Source organism: Vanacampus margaritifer, chromosome 8 (genome assembly GCF_051991255.1).
Source record: "Vanacampus margaritifer isolate UIUO_Vmar chromosome 8, RoL_Vmar_1.0, whole genome shotgun sequence".
Taxonomy (NCBI): domain Eukaryota; kingdom Metazoa; phylum Chordata; class Actinopteri; order Syngnathiformes; family Syngnathidae; genus Vanacampus; species Vanacampus margaritifer.
The window spans coordinates 2056293-2075397 of record NC_135439.1 but is presented as its reverse complement, the minus strand read 5'-3'; the positions used below and the strand labels follow the sequence as shown (position 1 = coordinate 2075397).

General features: G+C 42.1%; 2 protein-coding genes across 7 annotated transcripts in view; both read right to left on the bottom strand.

The window, feature by feature from the left end:
- Positions 1-14888, bottom strand: part of chd5 (chromodomain helicase DNA binding protein 5) — a 37890-nt gene extending 23002 nt beyond the window's left edge. The window contains exons 1-11 of one of the 6 annotated variants that reach the window (XM_077572821.1): positions 14313-14887; positions 8084-8244; positions 4704-4925; positions 3977-4095; positions 2937-3172; positions 2687-2799; positions 2466-2595; positions 2218-2384; positions 1719-1940; positions 1409-1618; positions 982-1193 (exon numbers count right to left, since the gene is read on the bottom strand). In XM_077572821.1, coding sequence (XP_077428947.1) covers positions 982-1193; positions 1409-1618; positions 1719-1940; positions 2218-2384; positions 2466-2595; positions 2687-2799; positions 2937-3172; positions 3977-4095; positions 4704-4925; positions 8084-8244; positions 14313-14553 — 2033 coding nt within the window. In that variant the 5' untranslated portion in view covers positions 14554-14887. Of the gene's footprint in view, positions 1-981; positions 1194-1408; positions 1619-1718; positions 1941-2217; positions 2596-2686; positions 2800-2936; positions 3173-3976; positions 4096-4703; positions 4926-5562; positions 5572-5684; positions 5708-8083; positions 8245-14312 lie in introns of those variants that run through there. The other 5 variants (XM_077572822.1, XM_077572819.1, XM_077572820.1 and 2 more) reach the window with 5 other exon arrangements.
- A 1235-nt stretch (positions 14889-16123) lies between these two features.
- Positions 16124-18105, bottom strand: LOC144056459 (large ribosomal subunit protein eL22-like). Its single transcript, XM_077573303.1, has 4 exons — positions 18023-18105; positions 17624-17737; positions 16824-16948; positions 16124-16312 (listed from the first exon to the last, which is right to left on the bottom strand). Exons 1-4 carry the CDS (start codon positions 18032-18034, stop codon positions 16171-16173), a joined length of 393 nt encoding a protein of 130 aa, XP_077429429.1. The 5' UTR covers positions 18035-18105; the 3' UTR covers positions 16124-16170.
- Between the last annotated feature and the right edge of the window lie 1000 nt (positions 18106-19105).

Below are 19105 nucleotides of genomic sequence, written 5' to 3'. Positions count from 1 at the left end.
AGCATAAATTTTCAATGTATATTGAACTATCCCATATAAAATGGCAGTTTTAGTCAACTCAAAATCAGTCACATTCAAAACATTGGACTGCCTTTGCTTTTAAAAACTATCACTGAGAATATCATCATATCTAACTAATGTGATTACTAAGTTAACACATAAATAATGTTGAAGAGTTCAAATTTCATGAACAAATAATATTGTATCATGACCAAATGAAAAGTAACTCATATTAGAGCATACCACAAATGTCTTTGTTATAGCAGAAGATGTTATCTGCCGGAGTCATGTGCATACACAATGAACTACTAAAAAAAAAAAAAAAATTCGGATTTTTTTTTTTGGGGGGGGGGAGATAAAAAAAAGCGGAATTCCGCGAATTAGCGGAAAAATCACATCCCTGTATGGAGCTACATTGGGGTTTCAAATAAGGATTAGGGTGTCCAAGACAAGGTTAGTGTTTCAAATAAGTATTACGGAGCAAAAAATAAATAAATACAAAAAATATATAAATATTAAAAAAATAAATAAAAGGAGAGCAATGATGATGACATGTCAAATCGGTAAAATTACCGAATGAACAATACTAAGCTCTCCAGAAAAAAGAGAAAGAAAAAAAAAGTATTACGGAACTATATCAGGGTTTCCAACATGGATTATGGTCTTCAATTAGGGTTTCAAGACAAGGTTGGGGTATCAAGCCCGGGGTTAGAAATTCCAGGTAGTGTTTTAAAGCCTGTGTTTGGGTTTCAAACAAGGGTTATGGTATCAAATAAGATAATAGTGCCAAATGCGACTTCAAACTCGGGTTAGGGTTTCAAATTAATGATCTGTGTCAAGGTTAGAGTTTCAAATGAGGGTTTTAAGACAAGGTTGAGTGTTTCAAAGCGAGGTTTCAAGTAATTCAGGTATCTGCTTTTTATCACAGCTTCTCGGTAAACATTTTTTAACCGAGACGTGAAAGGTGTGCGGCGGGCGCACCTGTGGTTAAGGACGCGGTGGAGGACCATCCACTCGGGCTTGATGCCGTATCTGTAGAAGCGCTCCTCCATGGCGGCGTACTGCGGGTCTTTGCTCTTGCGCTTCTCGCTGTTGAGCTCCTCCTCCCCGGAGCCGTAGTCGTACGGCGGCGGCTCGTCCATGTCGTTCTTGCGCTGGTAGTTGCGGTACATCACCGTGTGGTACAGTTCCAACTGCACACACGCACACACATGATGCAATCAACACAACATGGAAGCAAATGATTTTGTGACTTTTAGGGTTTCAAGCTAAGGTTAGGCTTCCAAGTTAGCGATTCAAAAAAGGCTGTTGGTTTCAAACTAGGTTTTTGAGCTTGTGTCAGGGTTTCAAATGAAGGTTTCAAGCCTGTGTTCGAAAGAAGAGCGAACAGGTGTGGAGTGGAAGTCACCTGCAGCTCGCTGACCCAGGAGCAGTGCCAGTACGACAGTCCGGCCCACTTGACCAGGAACTCCCTCTCGGGGTGGCCCTTGAGGGGCGGCTTGCTCAGGGGGTCGGCGGGGGGCTGGCCGTCCGGGCCCGCCGGCGGCTCAGCCGGCAGCGGGGCCTCGCCCCAAGTCCAGTGCATGATCTTTTGCACTTTGCCTTTCAGGGGTGGGCACTAATAATGGCATACATTAAAAAAAATAGAATTTATATCAGCCAGCAGCAAGGCCAACAAATCAATAAATAGTAAATGTGAGGTCATGTGTCGGGCTCACCATGCAGCGCGGACAAATCCACTCGCCGTTGGGTATCTCGGGCAGCGGCGGGTTGAGGCAGTGGATGTGGTAGGAGGACGGACAGGCATCGCAACACAGCAGCTCCCCGCCGTCCTTGCACACTCGGCAAAACTCCATGTGGTCGTCCTCTTCCTCTCCCGCCGCCTCGTCGTCCTCCTCTTCCTCCTCGTCTTTGGCTTCCCACTGGATGCCCTCCTTCTCCTGCCGGCACACAGTTTTAACAACAGAATTGTTTTGCCGCCATCCGGTGGTATCTTGGGGCCAAGGAAATACATTGAAGTGAGTTGAGGAGATTCATTTAGATAAAGGTAAAGAATCTCTCCTTACTATTTCAATATAACGAGTAGAAAGTACAGATATCTGTTTCCAAGTAAAAAGTCATGAGAAAAAGAAAGACTTACATAAAGTACATATACCGGAAAAAAAGTGCAGCAAAGAAGTACAAAATCTTTGTTACTTGCCACCATTTGGTACTCACACAGTGTGGACAGCTCCATTTGCCCTCGGGGGCCTTCTCCAGCTCGGGTTCCAGGCACACCAGGTGGTACGCCCGTGGACATGTGTCGCACAGGATGATTTCGCCGCCCTGCTGGCAAACCTCGCAGTAGTCCTGATGGTCCGTCTCGTAGCCGTCGCCGTCCTCCCCTGGGTGAACAAGAGGCATTTCCCAAATGATGGATGGATGGACGGCACAATGGCTCCTCCTCATTGCCGGTTCCAACCTACTTTTCCTCTTTTTGCGCCCACGTCTGGCCTTTTTCTTGGCGTTGACGGCCCCCGAGGCGTCACAAAGTACCGAGGCACTGAGGATGCTGATGTCGTCAAAGTCCGACTCGTCCAGGAAGTCTTCGTCACTCTGATACAGAAACAGAAGCCGATTTGTGCGATGACTGGATGAAGCCCCAAAAAAATCTAACAAAGCGTTGCCGCATGCCAGCAAGGCTCACCGAGGACGCCTTCTTCTTCTTCCCGCTTTGGCCCGACTTAGATTTGGTCTTCTTCGCCTTCACTTTCTTCTTCATGTCTTTTGCACTCTTGCTCTTCTTTCGAGCCCCGGGCCCTCGAGACGCACACACGACATAAGTGAGCGGCTGGTATACTCACCAGACACTTCATTAGACACAACAGCACAATCCCGTGTGATCACAGCTGTAATAATCATTTGTAAGTGGCCTGTGACCATGCTTTTATTTGTACCTTTTCCCTCTTTGGTTTTGGCTTTTTTGATGGGCCCGAGCTGAGTGCCGAGCTGGCTGACAGAGGTGGGCGGCGCCACGGTGACCGTTTCTACGGCGGCGGCAACAGCGGCAGCCACGGCGGTGGCAGACGCGCCCTTGAATGGGTTGTTGGCGCTGAACTCGCGCCACTTGGCCCCCAGGACCGTCATCATCTTGGACATGGGGATCTTGGGGTTCTTCTTGGCAATGAGAGGCCTGGCAGGAAACAAGACTTGGTCTAATATTTTTTTCCATGACTCTATAAGAGGAAATGAGGAGTTAAACAATGGCTTGCATTCAAAGCTGAAGCTTCAACCCTAATTTGAGCCATGACACTGACCGTGATAGCACTACCCGTAAAATGTTTTAAATATTGAAATAGTGCTATCAAGCGAAGAAATGTTTTAAAACTCGCACAATTTTTCAGAAATTGCGATTAATCGCATTTTTCGACATTTGCTTCTACTTTTTTCTACAAAGCTTGTAACAGATATTTACTTAAGAAAATCTTGGAATTAGCATAAAATCATCAATCAATCCCTAAAAACAGTTGTGTCAAGAATAATCCAAACTGCATCAAAAAAGGGACCGACCCAATTTTTGGGGTTAATTGAATAACCCAAAAATGTTGTCAAATAAATAACCTGTAAACAACCCCCAAAATGGGTTGCTTTGAAATTGCAAAAACAAATGCACGTGGCCAAAAGCCCAAGCCTGCTTGGAAAGCAGCTTTGTTGAGGCATGTTTGTCATTTGTCAGGCAACAGCTTGAGCTCTGGCACGCCGCCCTACGAGAAACCGTCGGGTCCGAGACCCCGGGACCCCACACGTCACTCCTTGCCGTCCCCTGCTTTCACAGTCTTCCCGCGAGCAGCTGACTGCACGCATTGCGTGCCTGTGTGCGTGCTTTAGCTGCTCCAGACTGCCCCAGGTGAGGATGGACTGACTTGACACAAAAGGAGCAGTATGTGCTACTCCACAGACACACAGTTGGGGGGAGAGAAAAAAAAGGGATGCTTGCCTGAGGAACTGGCTGAAAGCTTTGTAGTTGGTGATGGTCTTGTAGTCGTCCTCAGTGAAGCCGTACTGGACGTCCTCCAGGCCCCACTCATGCATCAGCTGACTGGACGATTTGGGCTCCTGAGGCACACACAAATACCGATAATCGGGCTGAATTTGATCATTTTTTTTGATTATTTTCTTTCCACCCAATCAAATTCAGAAAAGGGGTTATTATTGGGATGTCTCTAAGTGATTATCTATATGTCTGGCGTTAAGAGTGTTTTGTTTTTTTATCATTTATTAACAGTCAGGGCCCGACAACAGGGATTCTGTAATTGTGATGATGGTTGTTTGCACAGGAAATTAAATCAAATTGGGAACATGACAATCAGGCTGAAATTTAGTATTTTGGAATATTTTTCACTCGATACAAATCGATCGAAATCAGCACAAAAAAAAAACAATAATCGGATGTCTCTGAGACATTATCTTGTGGTATGGGGTCTTTTTCTTCACTAATTCAGTTGGAAAGTAGTTAGGTAAACATTAGCTTCTTCTATTACTTCTTCTACTCCTAGACTAAGTTGTTCTTTGCGTTTTCCAGCACTTTGCTGCCTCTGATAGGTGAGTCTTGGTACTACGACAGATATCGTTGTGTGTGTGGTGCACTGTTGCTGATTGTTGTTTTCTCATCATGTGTAGCGTCTCTCACATTCAGAAAATCGGTACGTGCGCACCCGACTCACTTTCATGCTCCCATCATCATCATCATCATCGTCATCCTCCTCGTCCCGCTTCTTCTTCCTGGGCTTCCTCTCTTTCTTCTCCCTGGGCTTCTTCTTCTTCTTCTTGGAGGGCCTGAACATGCTGCTCTCGCTTCCCGAGCCTCGCTCGCGACGGTCCGCCTCGTCCTCGTCTGCCTCGGACGCCCGGTCCTGCTCGCTATCCACGCTCACTTGGATGCCTCCCTGACGACGAGAGAATGCAAATTGTTCAGCTTTGAGCTTTAGGAAAAGCAATCCTTCGCCATATCACAATTCAAACTATCGTGGTCGCTGTCTTTTTTTTGGTTTACAGATTTTTTAAGTATACAGTATATAGGCAGAGGAAGTGCAGCGAAAATATGCATGATATATATATGGGGGTGGGGGGGTTGAATGAAAAAGTTGCTTGTATATCGAAGCACGTAAGTTTGGTCCCACGTAACTCAAGGCACCACTGTAATGTAGGGCGCCGATTAACACTGGCCAAAAGACCCGAAGTTTCCGACGCTGTGAAAGTACCCTGAATGCACCATTTTGCTTTGCTTGTTTAGCATGCGCAACTAACAAGTGTGTTATTTATGTTATTCTGGTTATTCTGTTGTCCCTAAGCGTCCTTTAAGCTGTTTAATGACACCCCAGCTGGAGTTAACTGTAAAACTAACCACAGGGCGATAAGAATTACATCCACTGTATATTTAAATACAAAACATGCTGCGTTTTTAAAATATCGCTAGCCTAGCGCTAATGCTAAAAGCGAATGGAGGATCCCATTCAAATGCTAACAACAAGTTAGCATCGAATTCGGGAGTGTTTTTCCTTCAAATAATGAATATCCACACACAAATCTTCTGGGAACCCATACCCACAGTTGAGATAACACTACTCAAAGGCACAAATTTTTCCCAATGTGTGAAAAACGAGTTATTTCAATAGAATTCAATCGTACATTTCTTCTGTACTCACATTAAGTGTGTACACCATGGATTCACCGCACCACACTGCCCCCTAGAGGCCAAAACGCACAGGAAAAGTCAGTATTTGTTCTTACTGTTTTTTCAGTTGCTATTATTTTAGTTTATTCTATTCTCATTTCACTTTCTTATTGTTTTTATTTTGTCATTGTCCTTCAACGTTATATTATATAAAAAATATATATTTTTAAAATGCATATTGGTCGGACCCTACTTTATATGGTTGTTATTATGCCACAATGGTAAAACAACAAATCGAGTGGTGGTCTTTTGCACATGTACTTAACTGTAGAAGAACAAAGAGAACATCTCTGTCATGTAAGCGATGAGACATCTGGAAGGCTGCATGATTAAACACGGGCCAGGTGTTTTCGTGCAAGAGAACACATACAGTGTGTGTGTATGTGTGTGTTCCATCCTCCATTGTGTGTGAGTGTGTGTCTATGTTAGCATATTCATGCGTTCGTGTTTTCCTTGCTCTCACATCTGCATGCATTTTCAGTCTCTCCTGTTTGTATTTCTTTCATGTTGTGCATATTAGTGTGTGTGTGTGTGTGTGCGTGTGTGTGTGTGTGTGTGTGTGTGTGTGTGCGTGTGTGTGTGTGTGTGTGTGTGCCTGTTGCTTCCACACACAAGCACACGCTCACACGCACACAGACTTGCGGGCGCTTTCGCTCTGTGGCGCAGTGGAAAGGCTCGCAATGCCGCAGCGCCCGCCAACCCTTTACCAGCAGCCTGGCAGTGTTGCCATGGCGACCACATTTGAGCAGTCTCTCTTTCTCTCTTTCTCTCTTCCTAGTTTTGCTGTCATTCTCATCAGCCTCCCCAACACAAAAATGCACGCACGCACACATACAAAACCCCACCTCTGTTCAATTTCACTCACTTCTCCTGCTTGCACATCTCACCCCCATTTAATTTTCCTCTCTCACTCCTTCCTATCCTTCCGTTCACCCTGCTCACACACACAGCAGCTAATAGAACAGCACCATCCAATCACACAGCTCCGCATAACGAGCTTGTTATGCAGAGGCCCGCGCTTCTCCGCCAGCCGCCGTCTAGACAAATCTCATTTATGCATAAGGAGAAAAAGAGGAGGAGGAGGGGAATAAGTTGAGGAGCGTAAATGGAGGAGGGGAGCGGAGGAGGCTGAAGAAAGGAGCCGGGGAAGGCAAGGTCGAGATGGAGGAGGCCCGCACGTGGCACGGGGGGCCAAAGAGGACAAAAGCGGCGGATGCTTGGCCCCCTCGGAAGGAGAACAATCAGATAACTGCTGATAGCCTAATCAAATTAGATGCTCCTGCATATTGCTTTTGCCTCGGAGGGGAAGACTGCAGTGCGGTGCGCGCAACCACACGCCAGCCAGCCAATCAGCACGCGGGTGAATATTATAGTCGGATGTAAAAAAAACAAAACAAAAAACAACTCTTTGTCCTCACAGCTGAACTGTAAAATCAACACGGCGGGCTGATCTGAGACCTGCTTCAAAAACAGCTTCTCTTGGCTCCACACTGTAGCGTCTTTGTTTCACTGCCAATGGGATAAAGAAGGAAATCCTGACTGGGATTCTTGTGACTGAAGGAAGGAAGGAAGGAAAGAAGGTGATGTGCTAGAGATGAGGAAATGAGTGATGTGGGATCATTGGATCGTCGTGGCTAGCTTGGCTGGGAAGTGGGTTGGATTGATGACAGTCAGTTGTTAGCTTGGAAGGTTTAAAAGCATGAATGCCTTAAGACATTCCAACAAAGTCAAGATTGGCTTTCGTAGTTTTTTTGTTTGTTTTTTTTGGACGCCAATAAGCCTAAGCATGTCTTGAGTTGTACTTTCATTGGGCGAGTGAGCGGGTCTGCGAACAAGGAAGTCTCGCCAGCTTGCATTGGAGAGCAACAGCAACTAAACCGAGACACGCTTAGGACCGCCCCCTCATTTGAATACCATTTCGTCCTGGCAGAGCGTCTGCAGCATGAAATAAATAAATGTCAGAGCCGAGCGGTTTTATTTATTGATTGATATTTCATTCTATTATTCTATTCATTTGTGTATTTATTGCGACATTTATTTTTACATTTATTTGTATTTTTTTTATCTAATTTTTCATTTAAATTTTTACTTTTATTTATTTATTTATGGATATATATATATTGTTATTTTTATTTCAATTTATATAATTTTTTTAATTAAATTTTTGAATTGTATTTTTATATCTGTTTTTATTTTCACTTTTAGTCATTTATTTATTTACTTTTAATTTGGGCAGTTTTGGTCCTCCATACCATGTAGTATGTTAATGAACCATCTAATATACAGTGCTTAGGAATTAGAGTAGTAAATAATTGATGGTGAGAATCCTGGGGTCTGTTGGAGTGTTTGCGTTGGCTCGTGAGAACTCACCTCCTTTTTCCTCTTCTTGACTTTGGCCACCTTTCCCTCTTTCATCTTCTTGCTCTTCTTCTTCTTCTGCTGCTGCTGCTGCTGCTTGAGGGAGTCGTCGTCGTCGGAGAAGAAGCTGCCGATGGAGGCCAGCGGCAGCGCCGTGCGCACGTCCTCCTCGTCTGCACACACAAAAGAACGTCACGCATACTACAGTACATCGTACTTCGCGTGTGACGGAATAGGGAATGCCAATCAATAGCCATTTTCACCTTGCTTCATTTCATTTTCTTGAAAAATGAACGATTATTTATTTACTACAGATAATGTATTGTTTTTTTTATTATTATCATAATTATTTTATTTTTTTTTTTCACAAATTTATATACGAGTGGGTGTTTTTTGGTGTAGCCCGTGAAACCAAATCATGTGTGTCGACTTCCACGATTCTTGATTAAAATCTGTATCAACATTTCAAATTTTCATGTGTCATAAAAAATAACATTGAAATATCTCTTCTTCACAGTAGCATGAATGAGGTTATTAAACATTTCTTTGGCTTCACAGCCCTAACGGCCCTCTCAGGGAAATCGTAACTACGTTGTGGCCTCCGACAAAAATTGCTGATCATAGTTATGAATAGAGCTGTCAAAATTAATCAATGAATCGACAAGTAATTGATTATCAAATTAAATAGAACTAATAGAAATAGTTCAAATGAAATTTTGATGTTTATAGCCGTCAATGGCAGTGAATTAATTAAAAAAAAAAGATAACAAATTTTTAATCGCATGACTTCAACTCACGATTAATCACAAATTTTAAATCTGTTCTTAATGTACAATAAAAAAAAATCTAGGTTTTCATATTCTTGTTAACAAAAGTGGAAAAAAATGTTTAACTAATAGAAATAGTTCAAATGAAGTTTTGACGTTTATAGCCGTCAATGGCAGTTCATAATAGAGTAATCGTTTAGAGCCATTTTTTTAATTTAAAATTGTCCAAATCCTCTGATTTCCGCATATCAACAGTAATTCTTCGCTGATGATTTCTGTACTCCTTCATGAAAGAAGACTGATTATCTTCTGTGTTTAATCAAAAAAGAGACATACAAACATCTGTTTTTACTTTGGAATACAATAACCCAACCGGTAACATAGTACAGCATCAATCCTCCTTTTTTACGAAATAAACACCAATCGCTAGTTAATAAACAGTAATCAGGGGGGAAAATGCTTTTGTAATACACTTTAATGCAAAATCTGATTAGTCGATTAATCAACTGAATAATCGTTAGATTAATCGTTATCAATTCTAAAAATATTCGATAGTGACAGCACTAGTTGTTTGTCTATTTGTGCCCTGTGAACGCCACCTCTTGCCCAAAGTCAGCTGAGAAAATCTTGAGTTCACTGCCGCTCTAATGGGGACAAGCACAATAGAACATGGGAGGATTAATTATTTCCAATTTGGGGAAAATACTGAATACTAAATGAGGACAACTTGGAAGTCAACCAGAAGACATTGTGTTCCACTTTTGTTCCTTCTTGACACTGGACACATGAATGCCGAGTGTTGTCGCAGCTCCGATTGGGCCGGGAATGATTGTGAATTTATGGCCAGGACGACGCGGCCAATTGTGACAATAATTGCTTGTGTGCGAAAGCGCCAAGCGGCGACCATGAAAACAAAACGTCACAGCTGAGAGAAATGGAGCGCTAAGCGGGGAGCGGGGGACTCCCTCGGTCGGACCCCAGGCCCGCTGAGCGTTTCCCAGCTGCCGCTTGTCAAAGCGTCTGCGTACAAACGAGCCCACTTGCTGAGCCCAGCGGCCCGCTTCGCTCATGTCCCGGGCCGAATACATGGCTGCAAACACACGGCGTGGTTAATACAGCGCTTGGGATCAACCTGGCCTGGAAGGAAGGGGTCGGGGGGGGGGGGAATCCTGCTGGTCCGAGCAGACCAAAACAAACAGTTTAGCGGCGCTAGCAGGAGGCAGCGCCGCTCACACAGTCACACTTCACATTCCAGACTTCTTCAAGTGGCCCCATGGAGACGCTTGTTTTCTGTACCTGGGGGGCCCTCAGTTAGTCACGACTGCCATCTGGATGGAAATGTTTAAGCCGTCAACTCTGCTGGCTTGTCTTGACTTTTTTTTTTTTCTATTTCTGGGGACTATGAGTTGAAAACCCACCTGTATGTACAGTAGACGCTGATTATCAGGAGCTAACACTGTTAGCCAAACATAACCTACACTCTAAAAAGTAACCCAATTATGGATCAAAAATGGACCCATCCACTTTATGGGTCAGTTTGAACCAACTTTCTGGGTTGTTTCAAATTTTTGACCCAAGTAAATAATCTGACCAATATTTATGAGTTGTTTTACACTAAAAGACTCATTTCTTCACTCAAAGTTGACCCAACTGTTTTTAGAGTGTATACATCCAATAAACCTCAATGCAGCTCTGCTTACCTTTTAGCTTGGACAAACCCATGGGAACTGCTTTAAATATATTAGAGGCGTCAGAGACATGATACAGAACTACTGTATTAATGTTTCTCAGACACATACTGAATTATGTTCCACTCATATACACAAATGAAACACTCTCATATACTGCTAAAAGCCTCTCAAACACACTATTGAAATGCACATACACGCACACATAACTGGATTTTATGCATTACTCAAAAGCTCTCACAGGAACTAGTGAAACTCTCTCTCTCACACAATGATGAACCTCTTACACACAAAGGAAATGCTCTCATAAAGACTACTGGAATGCTCACAAATAGAACACTCACATACTAGTCAAACGCTCTCAGACGCTATTGAGAGCCTCTCACACAGCGTACTGAAACACTGTCATGCTTAGTACTGAAATGCTTTCTCACACACAACTGAAAAGCTCTCAGGAATACACTTCTGAAACACTCTCACACACTACTCTTACACAAACTACTGCTGAAACTGTGTTGAAGGCGGCAAATTACCAATGCTGCTCTCAATCTATGTGTGAGAGGCTGTGATTTGTATGAGGGAATGCAATTTAAGCTTGCCTCTCACACACATGACTGCAACCCTCTAACAACACATCATGTTGAAAATAAGCTTACTTAATATACTGAAATATGTGTTTCTGTAGTACGTTTGAGAGGTGGCTGAGAAGGTGCCTCAATATTGTGTGAGAGCATTTCAGTCGTGAGTGTGAGCAACAACAACAAAAAAACACAAGAGTGTGAGTGTTTCAGTTGTGTAAATGAGAGCATTTCAGCACTGTGTGTGTGAGTCAAGCCTGAATTGCATCCCTGGCGGCCTTTCACACAAATCACAGCCTCTCACATACAGCCTGTGACAGCAGCAGCGATAATTCGCCGCCTTCAACACCTGCCTTGCCTCCCACTCGCACCCCCTCCCCCCCTTTGCCGCTAAATGGCCCGTGACGTCCCGTCGGGGAACAACATCTTCTCTGTGCCGACCGAGCGCGCGGCGCGGCGACGGGACGGGACGGCGGGGCGGGAAAGGGCGAAGGTCAGCAGCAGGTTGTATTAGTCACGGCAGCGCAACTCCAACAGGATAACAAGCCTTTGCACAGCCAGGAAACACCACAGAGTCGCTTTTGACCTTCCGGGCTGCGGGAACCAGCCAGGGGAGATTAATGAGGACCACCGCAGAGAAGACACTCGAACCCCGCATGGAAGTTCCGCACTCAATTAGAAATAAAGACGGACTCTTTGGAATTTGGCCTACATTTTCCTGGAAAATGAACCATCAAGTAGCGGATCTCAACTCGTGTCACCCTAAGATCAAAATGTTATTTTTGTTGGCGAGTCGCAACACACTTTTGTAAAACATAAAATCTAGGGGTGTCAAAATGAGTGCGTTCATTTTGAGTTAATTTAAAGTTCCTTTAACGCCACTAATTTCGTTTAATGGCCCCACCCCTTACTTGGAAAGCCTGTACTGGGGGAATTCCAGTCGCAATGCAGCAGAAACGTCCACGTCAAATCTTAGCAGGAATAAATTTGATAACAATGCATATTTTTGTGGAGGCTGGGGTCAAGTTGTATTTTACAATTTTACTTCAAGGACATCATGTTAAAGATGAGATCGTTCTTAATAGGAAAAGAAAAATGCACTGAGCTGTCACCAATGTCTAATAAATGCAATTATGCCATCTAGTGGCAGAAAAATGATCTCAACACCAATCAATATCACACTCACTTTACAGTACAGTACATCTTTTTCATTTGAACTCAATTTTATGAATTATTAAGAAATTACTGTATCAACGACTAAATGATGCAGCCCTATTTCTATTAGTTTAAACATTTTTCCACTTTTTTGTTAACAAGAGTATGAAATATTTAGAACGGATATCAAATTTGCGATTAATCGTGAGTTAACTATTGAAGTGATGCGATTAATAACGTTAAAACATTCTAATCGCCTGACACTATAATATAACACTGCAGCAAAAGGGTAAGCTCGCTTTAGCATCATGTCAAACGCACGATACTGAGGTCTGTAGACAAGGAAGAAAACTTTAAGAGAAGACTAAGAGACTGTGGAGTGCAGTATCACGTTTCAGCAAAAGGGGTATGCTAACGTTAGCATGCATTTACAATGACGCAGCAATCTGCTGGAGCTAGCCTGAGTGTATCAAACGATGACGTTGATAAGGCGTTAATCGGAGGGAGGAGTCGGAATGTGAATGCGGCACAAGCAGCCGGATTCAAACGGTGTCAACTTTCAAAGAGAACAGCCAAAAATAGACACGGTTCCAATCAGGAGGGTGGGGGTGGCGCTGGTGATGCTTTTAGCGTCTCTAGAAAATCTTTCACATCTCAAGATGGAAAAAAAAAAAAAAAAAAACTTCATTAAAGACGCGAATGGCGTCCCAAGAGTTCAGCTCAGCGAGCATCGCTGGATTAACTGTTTGGTTTCTCTGTGATTGTGTGATGTGGCATTTCACACCGGAAGACATTTATTTTTAAAGTGGCACTGCTAACATTAGCTGCTACAGGTTAGCAGTGTAGTGGCTAATTTGGTTTGACTGACTTTCGTTTTTTTCACTGTCAGGGGTCAGGGGTCGCCTCAGCAAGTCACTTCACTTTCATTACATTCTGCAGTTTGCACAGGCAAAGGTTTTATGATGAGCATTTGACTGGAATGGATTATTTTAAAACAAGAAATACCAAGTGTAAAATGGGAAATAAATCAAAATAATGCACTGTATGTAAAATGTGATCCAATTAAATAATTGAAACTGAAATAAAATAAAAAAATCTGGAAATGGTATAGAAGTCAAATAGAAAATAGAAATACAATAAATATGCAATCTACATATCAAAATACAATACATAAAAATGTATATATTAGAAATAAATGTCATAAAATAAAAAGTCTTGAACTTGTATTAAATGAAATATGCAGGGGATAAAATATGTAAATAAATACATATTTCTCATTAATGATTAATATTTTCTCATTAAAATTAGGAAATATGTACTGGCATGTAATATCATGACTACAAAATAACCTTTAATTAATATAAAACTAATATGTATACAGCATACAGAATTTCAGTATTTTAAAAATAATAATATATAAAAATGTCAAAAAGTCAATTCTTATGGCAAGAAATGCTTTGAAATATGTTTAAATATCGTCAGTCCATGCAGTGCTCTCGCCCAATGTAATCCAATCAAAGAATTGAATTGTTGACTTGTTCTGTCAACTGTCCTTGATCAAGCTGAATTCATTAACTGGATTTGCAACCCCCACCAACCACCCACCCCCCTTTGCAGTAAACTTTAAAACAGGGTCCCCACGCCATTGACGTCCGCATGCATCATCAAGGGCGACACGAGGAGCATTTTCAGGCGGGCTGGACCAAACTTGGGGGTGGGGGGGCTAATGTTGCATTGAGAGGTGGTGGTCCCCCTCTTTCTTCTCAAAGCATGCAAGCAGTTTTTTTTTTAATTCTCATTTTTCCATCATGCTACCCCCCCCCCCCCCTCTCCTACTTCGCTGTCCCCTTTGAAAAGACGGCAGATCGTGCAAAAATAACCGCATGACTGTGTGTGTTTTTGCAGCCCATCCCGCCTCCTCCTCCTCCTCCTTCTTCGGACAAGCCCTTTCTCTTTGGGCCAGCATTCAAAGCGTCGCTAAATAAACTGAAGGACACTCCGCCTCCCCCCGCTGCACTCCCGCCTCTCCTTCCCTCCCTCCCTCCCTCCTCACCTGGCATCTCGTCGTCAAAATCCATGTCGTCCTGCGCCTCGTCTTCATTGCTCAGCGACCCGGGCATCTTGATCTCATCGCCCCCTCCTCCTCCTCCAAAAAGCCCCCTTTTAGGCTGACAATAGTGAAAGTTAACCCACGGCACGCCGCTCTCCTCCTCCTCCTCCTCCTCTTCCTCCTCTTCCTCCTTCTTCTCGTCAGCCGCCGCTAAATCCGCAGCTCTGTGATGAAACAAAAACATTCAAATGTGATGATGCGAGATCCGCTCATGTGTCTCGAAGCAAAAAAAAAAAAAAAGAGGGCTGCCAGTCTGGAAAAAAAAATAAGAAACACACACACTGAAGAAAGAGAAGGGGGGGAAATGGAACACACACATGCCCAGATTGTGACGTCTGGTCTGTTGCCATGACGATGCATCCCATAATTTCAGCCACAACTAGTTAGGCATGCCTGCAGAGTTCTACTAGTAGTGCAAAAAAACATCAATCATTAAGGTGGTAGGCGCATACGCGTAATAAAAAAAATAATAATAAAATAAAGTGCCAATGATGGAAGCTTTCCCGCCAGACGTCCGCAGAAATCAGCGCCAAAGTTCTCTGCTGCAGATTCAAAAAGAAACCCCTCCCCCGCCACCGCCCTCACCAAGTCAGTCTGCAACCATATATGGGTGCTGATCTATACATGGTGGCTCACGCATGCACGTTTCAATTCCTTGTTTTTAATTGCAGCTTTTCTAAAGCCAAAGTGGACGCAGACCGAAGAGGGAGGCGGGCTGCCGGGTTGTCATGGTTACCGCAGCATCAACACGGGATGCCCCAGCCACCCAAACACACTGTCGCACGCACACACATTTTTCATTCAACAAGGAAAATGTTGTTGTTTTTTTTTAAAAATATGCTTACCGGTTAGTTTTAATAATGGTAAAATAAGCAATTATTCCATAATGGTAATTTTTTTTAACCTTCAATATTTCATTACAACCTCAAAAATATAAATTGTTTTTTTAAGGTAAAATGAAAAATATTTTGTAAAAAACCCAACAATGATTATTTTTAAAACTATGGTTGAAAGAATGCATTATAAGTCCTTGTTATTAGAATACACATTAAAATATTGCAAAACTATATATATATATATATATATATATATATATATATATATATATATATATATATATATATATATATATATATATATATATATATATATATATATATATATATACACACATACATAGTTTGAACTGTGGCCAACATTTTTAAGCATGGCATAAGTGCACATGGGAATTTTTGGGGTGAAATAACGTTTTAATCAGGGTGGGGGGGAATTTTTCATTAAAAAAAATGTGCTTTCAAATTCACCAGGCAATATTTTTGCCATTTTTAGGGAGGGGGTAAAAAGTTGCATATATATATATATATATATATATATATATATATACACACACACCGGTAAATATTTCAGTATAAAAAACAAACAAACTATCAATTACAACAACAGTTATTTAAATGTATGTTCTAAGGAGTGCATTATGATTTACATGACTACTTTTCCCCTCCCATTTGTTTTCCAACAGTCCTTCCCAATCTCTCTATAAAAGACAAAGCTCAGTTTTGATGCATATATATGTGCTTATATCGCTTGTCCCACTGCAGATGGCCGTCTCAAATATTGGGACCCCTTGGGGGAGATTACATAACCTAAACGTAACAACACAGTACAACACCTCCGACTGAGAAGTCTTAATACTTTGCGGGTGTATTTGGAAACTTCCACGTCTTCCTGGAGTGAAATGAAAACAAAATGCAGGATTACGCTTTTTCGTCTTTGGGGCGTTTTATTGAACATGGCGTCGGCTTTAATCTTCATCTTCCTCCTCTTCGTCCTGGTTGATCTGGAAGTAGCGCAGCTCGTAGCTCTCCTTGGTGTTGGCCACCACACGCAACCAGTCCCGCAGGTTGTTCTTCTTTAGGTACTTCTTAGTCAGATATTTGAGGTACCTGGCAGGGCACACAACATTAGACAGACAGCTACGATGTGGTACAACTGTCACAGACTAGAAAAACACACATTTTGACTTGCATTAATACATTCCAGAGCCTGGTTTAGTTGCAGTTTGGTGAAGAGGCTAAAAACAAATGCTACTGTGTGTCGCCCTCTAGTGGCGGTTGTTGGTCACACAGAAGAAAACACTGTACTTCAGGCATCCCCCAAAAATGTGTCAGACAAGAGTAGCGCTTATTAGTCAGTTTGTGACTAGCAAAAACAAATTTGTAAAAATTCGGCATAATACTGATTTGTTTTATTTTGCTTCTATGCTGGTCATTCAAAATAATACTTTACGTGAAACAGGTCTATTGCACAAAAAAGATTTGGGGACCGCTTAGGCGTGAAATGTTAGGATGAGCCAAAAATGCACTATAACCTATCAGGCCAACAAATTTCTTTTCAATTACTGTTTGTAAATACAGTACACTCTTCATTATCATGTCGATCGAAACTCGAGCGTACCTCTTAGAAAAGGGAACTTCTGAGTTGACCGCAATTTTACTCTTACTCCTCTCAATGGACACCACGCCACCGCCGAGGCTTCCCGCTTTGCCGTTGACTTTGATGCGCTCCTGCAGGAATCGCTCCTGTTGGGGTAAGGATGACAGGAAATGACACACAAAGTATTGTGGCAAACATTCTGGTGGTCGGATGGCAGAGATGAGGCATGATTAATCGATAATTAGCAACTACTTAATTAGACAAAGAAATGAGTGAACCAAGGAAAAAGCCAAAACCTCAATCACTTCAATGCAAAATGTGAGTTGGACTTTTTCTTTTGTTCACATCACATTCGAAGTCTGTAACATGATCCGCAAGTCCACCATTGCTACTCCAAAGAAGCAATCTGTGGATCAGGCTGTCATTTGTCTTCCTACTTGTTTACATCCAGCAGACTATGTTCGTGTCAGATATACATATACACTAAAAAACGTAAACGCCTTCCTTATGTTATACGTTAAGTCAAATGTATGCCAAGAATATAATAAAAACAGAACAAGCAGTTGAATGACAGTATTGGCAATCTGTTACTCTAAAAAAAAAATTACAGATTAATGAAATTATGTCATGCTTAAATTCAGTGTTTGATTAAAAGTAAAATACATGTTTATCACATGTGAATGACGTAATGACATTATCCAATAATGACAGTCTGACACACTTGTCCCACTGAGTGCTCAAATGTAAGTACTCGTAATCGCCAAAGTCATCCTTTCTTGCGATTGACAGCTGTCAAACATTTCTGGTAAAGATCAACTCACAAAGTTGGCAGCGTCCATGATGCCATCCTCGACCGGGTGCGTGCAGTCCAGCGTGAACTTTAGGACCGGCTTCTTCCTCTTGCCACCGGGCTTTTTGACCACCACATATTTCTTCTGACGAGACATAACACACAACCATCACAACATTCTACTAACAACTTAACAAGACGGCATCGCGCTAATAAACATGAACTAGGCTGCCTGCGTGTAGCTGCGGCTAAGCTAACGTTAGCAATAACATTTTGGACAAGCGCCGCGAAACAAACGAACACGCCGAGAAGTGTGAAAACTCCCCCGGCCGACATTCGAGACACTCGGCTACAATGTCACACTCTCCCGGGGAGGAAACGTCATACGTGTTGTGTGCGGGCAGTTTAGTTTGGTCGCCGAAGTACTTACTATCGGCGCCATGGCTGACACGTTCAGCAAAAAGGAAGAAGCAGACGTAGCGCAGGACGAATAACGCTCGCCCGCGACATCGATCTTGCATCGATGACTCGGTGCCCGATTAAGTGATATATGATTAGAATATCACGGGAGCTGTAGTAAATAGATGCAAATAAGTTTCATTCAAAATTATTAATTAATGTTACTTTGAAATATCCTTCTCAGTTTAATTTAATTATGATCTAGGTTTGAACTTTGCCTTGAATGCCGCCCAAAGAATGTAGAAATATAATAAGATGAGTCATTTGCAAATGTATCTTGGTTAATATCTTATGCAGCTTACTTTACAGAACACAGTTTTTGGTTTTATGAAGACACCTCACTTGAAAAAGAATGTTATCTAATGAATTCTATATTTCTTGTGAAGTTTTATAACAATGGCTAAATTAATACAACACAATATGTACACTTTACTGCTAAACTGCTATAAGCAACATTAATTTACATAATTTTTAATGTTAGTTTTAGGCTAAATGATTGCATCTTACCCTTAATTAATCAATAGTAGTGTATGCTCTGGTAACTATACTTGGATAATAAACCCCAAATGTCATGAATCTATCACGCACAAACTAGCTAATACGCTAACGCGCTAAAGAGCTCTATATTGAGCCTAACGTGCATATTTTGGTAATATGGGAGGAAACCAGAATATCCAGAGAAAATCCACACAAGTTCTTACGTAGGCTTTCTCTGGCTACTTAACAACAAAACACACAAAGGAAGCCTGGAGCAAATATTCCAACTCTGAACCTCAAAACACGGACGTGCTAACCACTATTCCGTCTTATTTTATTGTCATTTATGTGCTAACATTGTCGCCCCACGAATAGCAAACATGCCTAAGCCTAAAATGCCACCAAATTATTTTTTTTTCCTATTAGATATGGCTTTGAGTACAAAAGAGGAAATAGGTGAGTTTTTCAGTGAATAATGGAGGATAGGCTTCCCCCAAAAATCTGGCTACAAGCAAATTCACAAATATTGAATCTTCAATATGCAAGGGTTCTCTGCTTTATTTTGTTTTTCTACCAA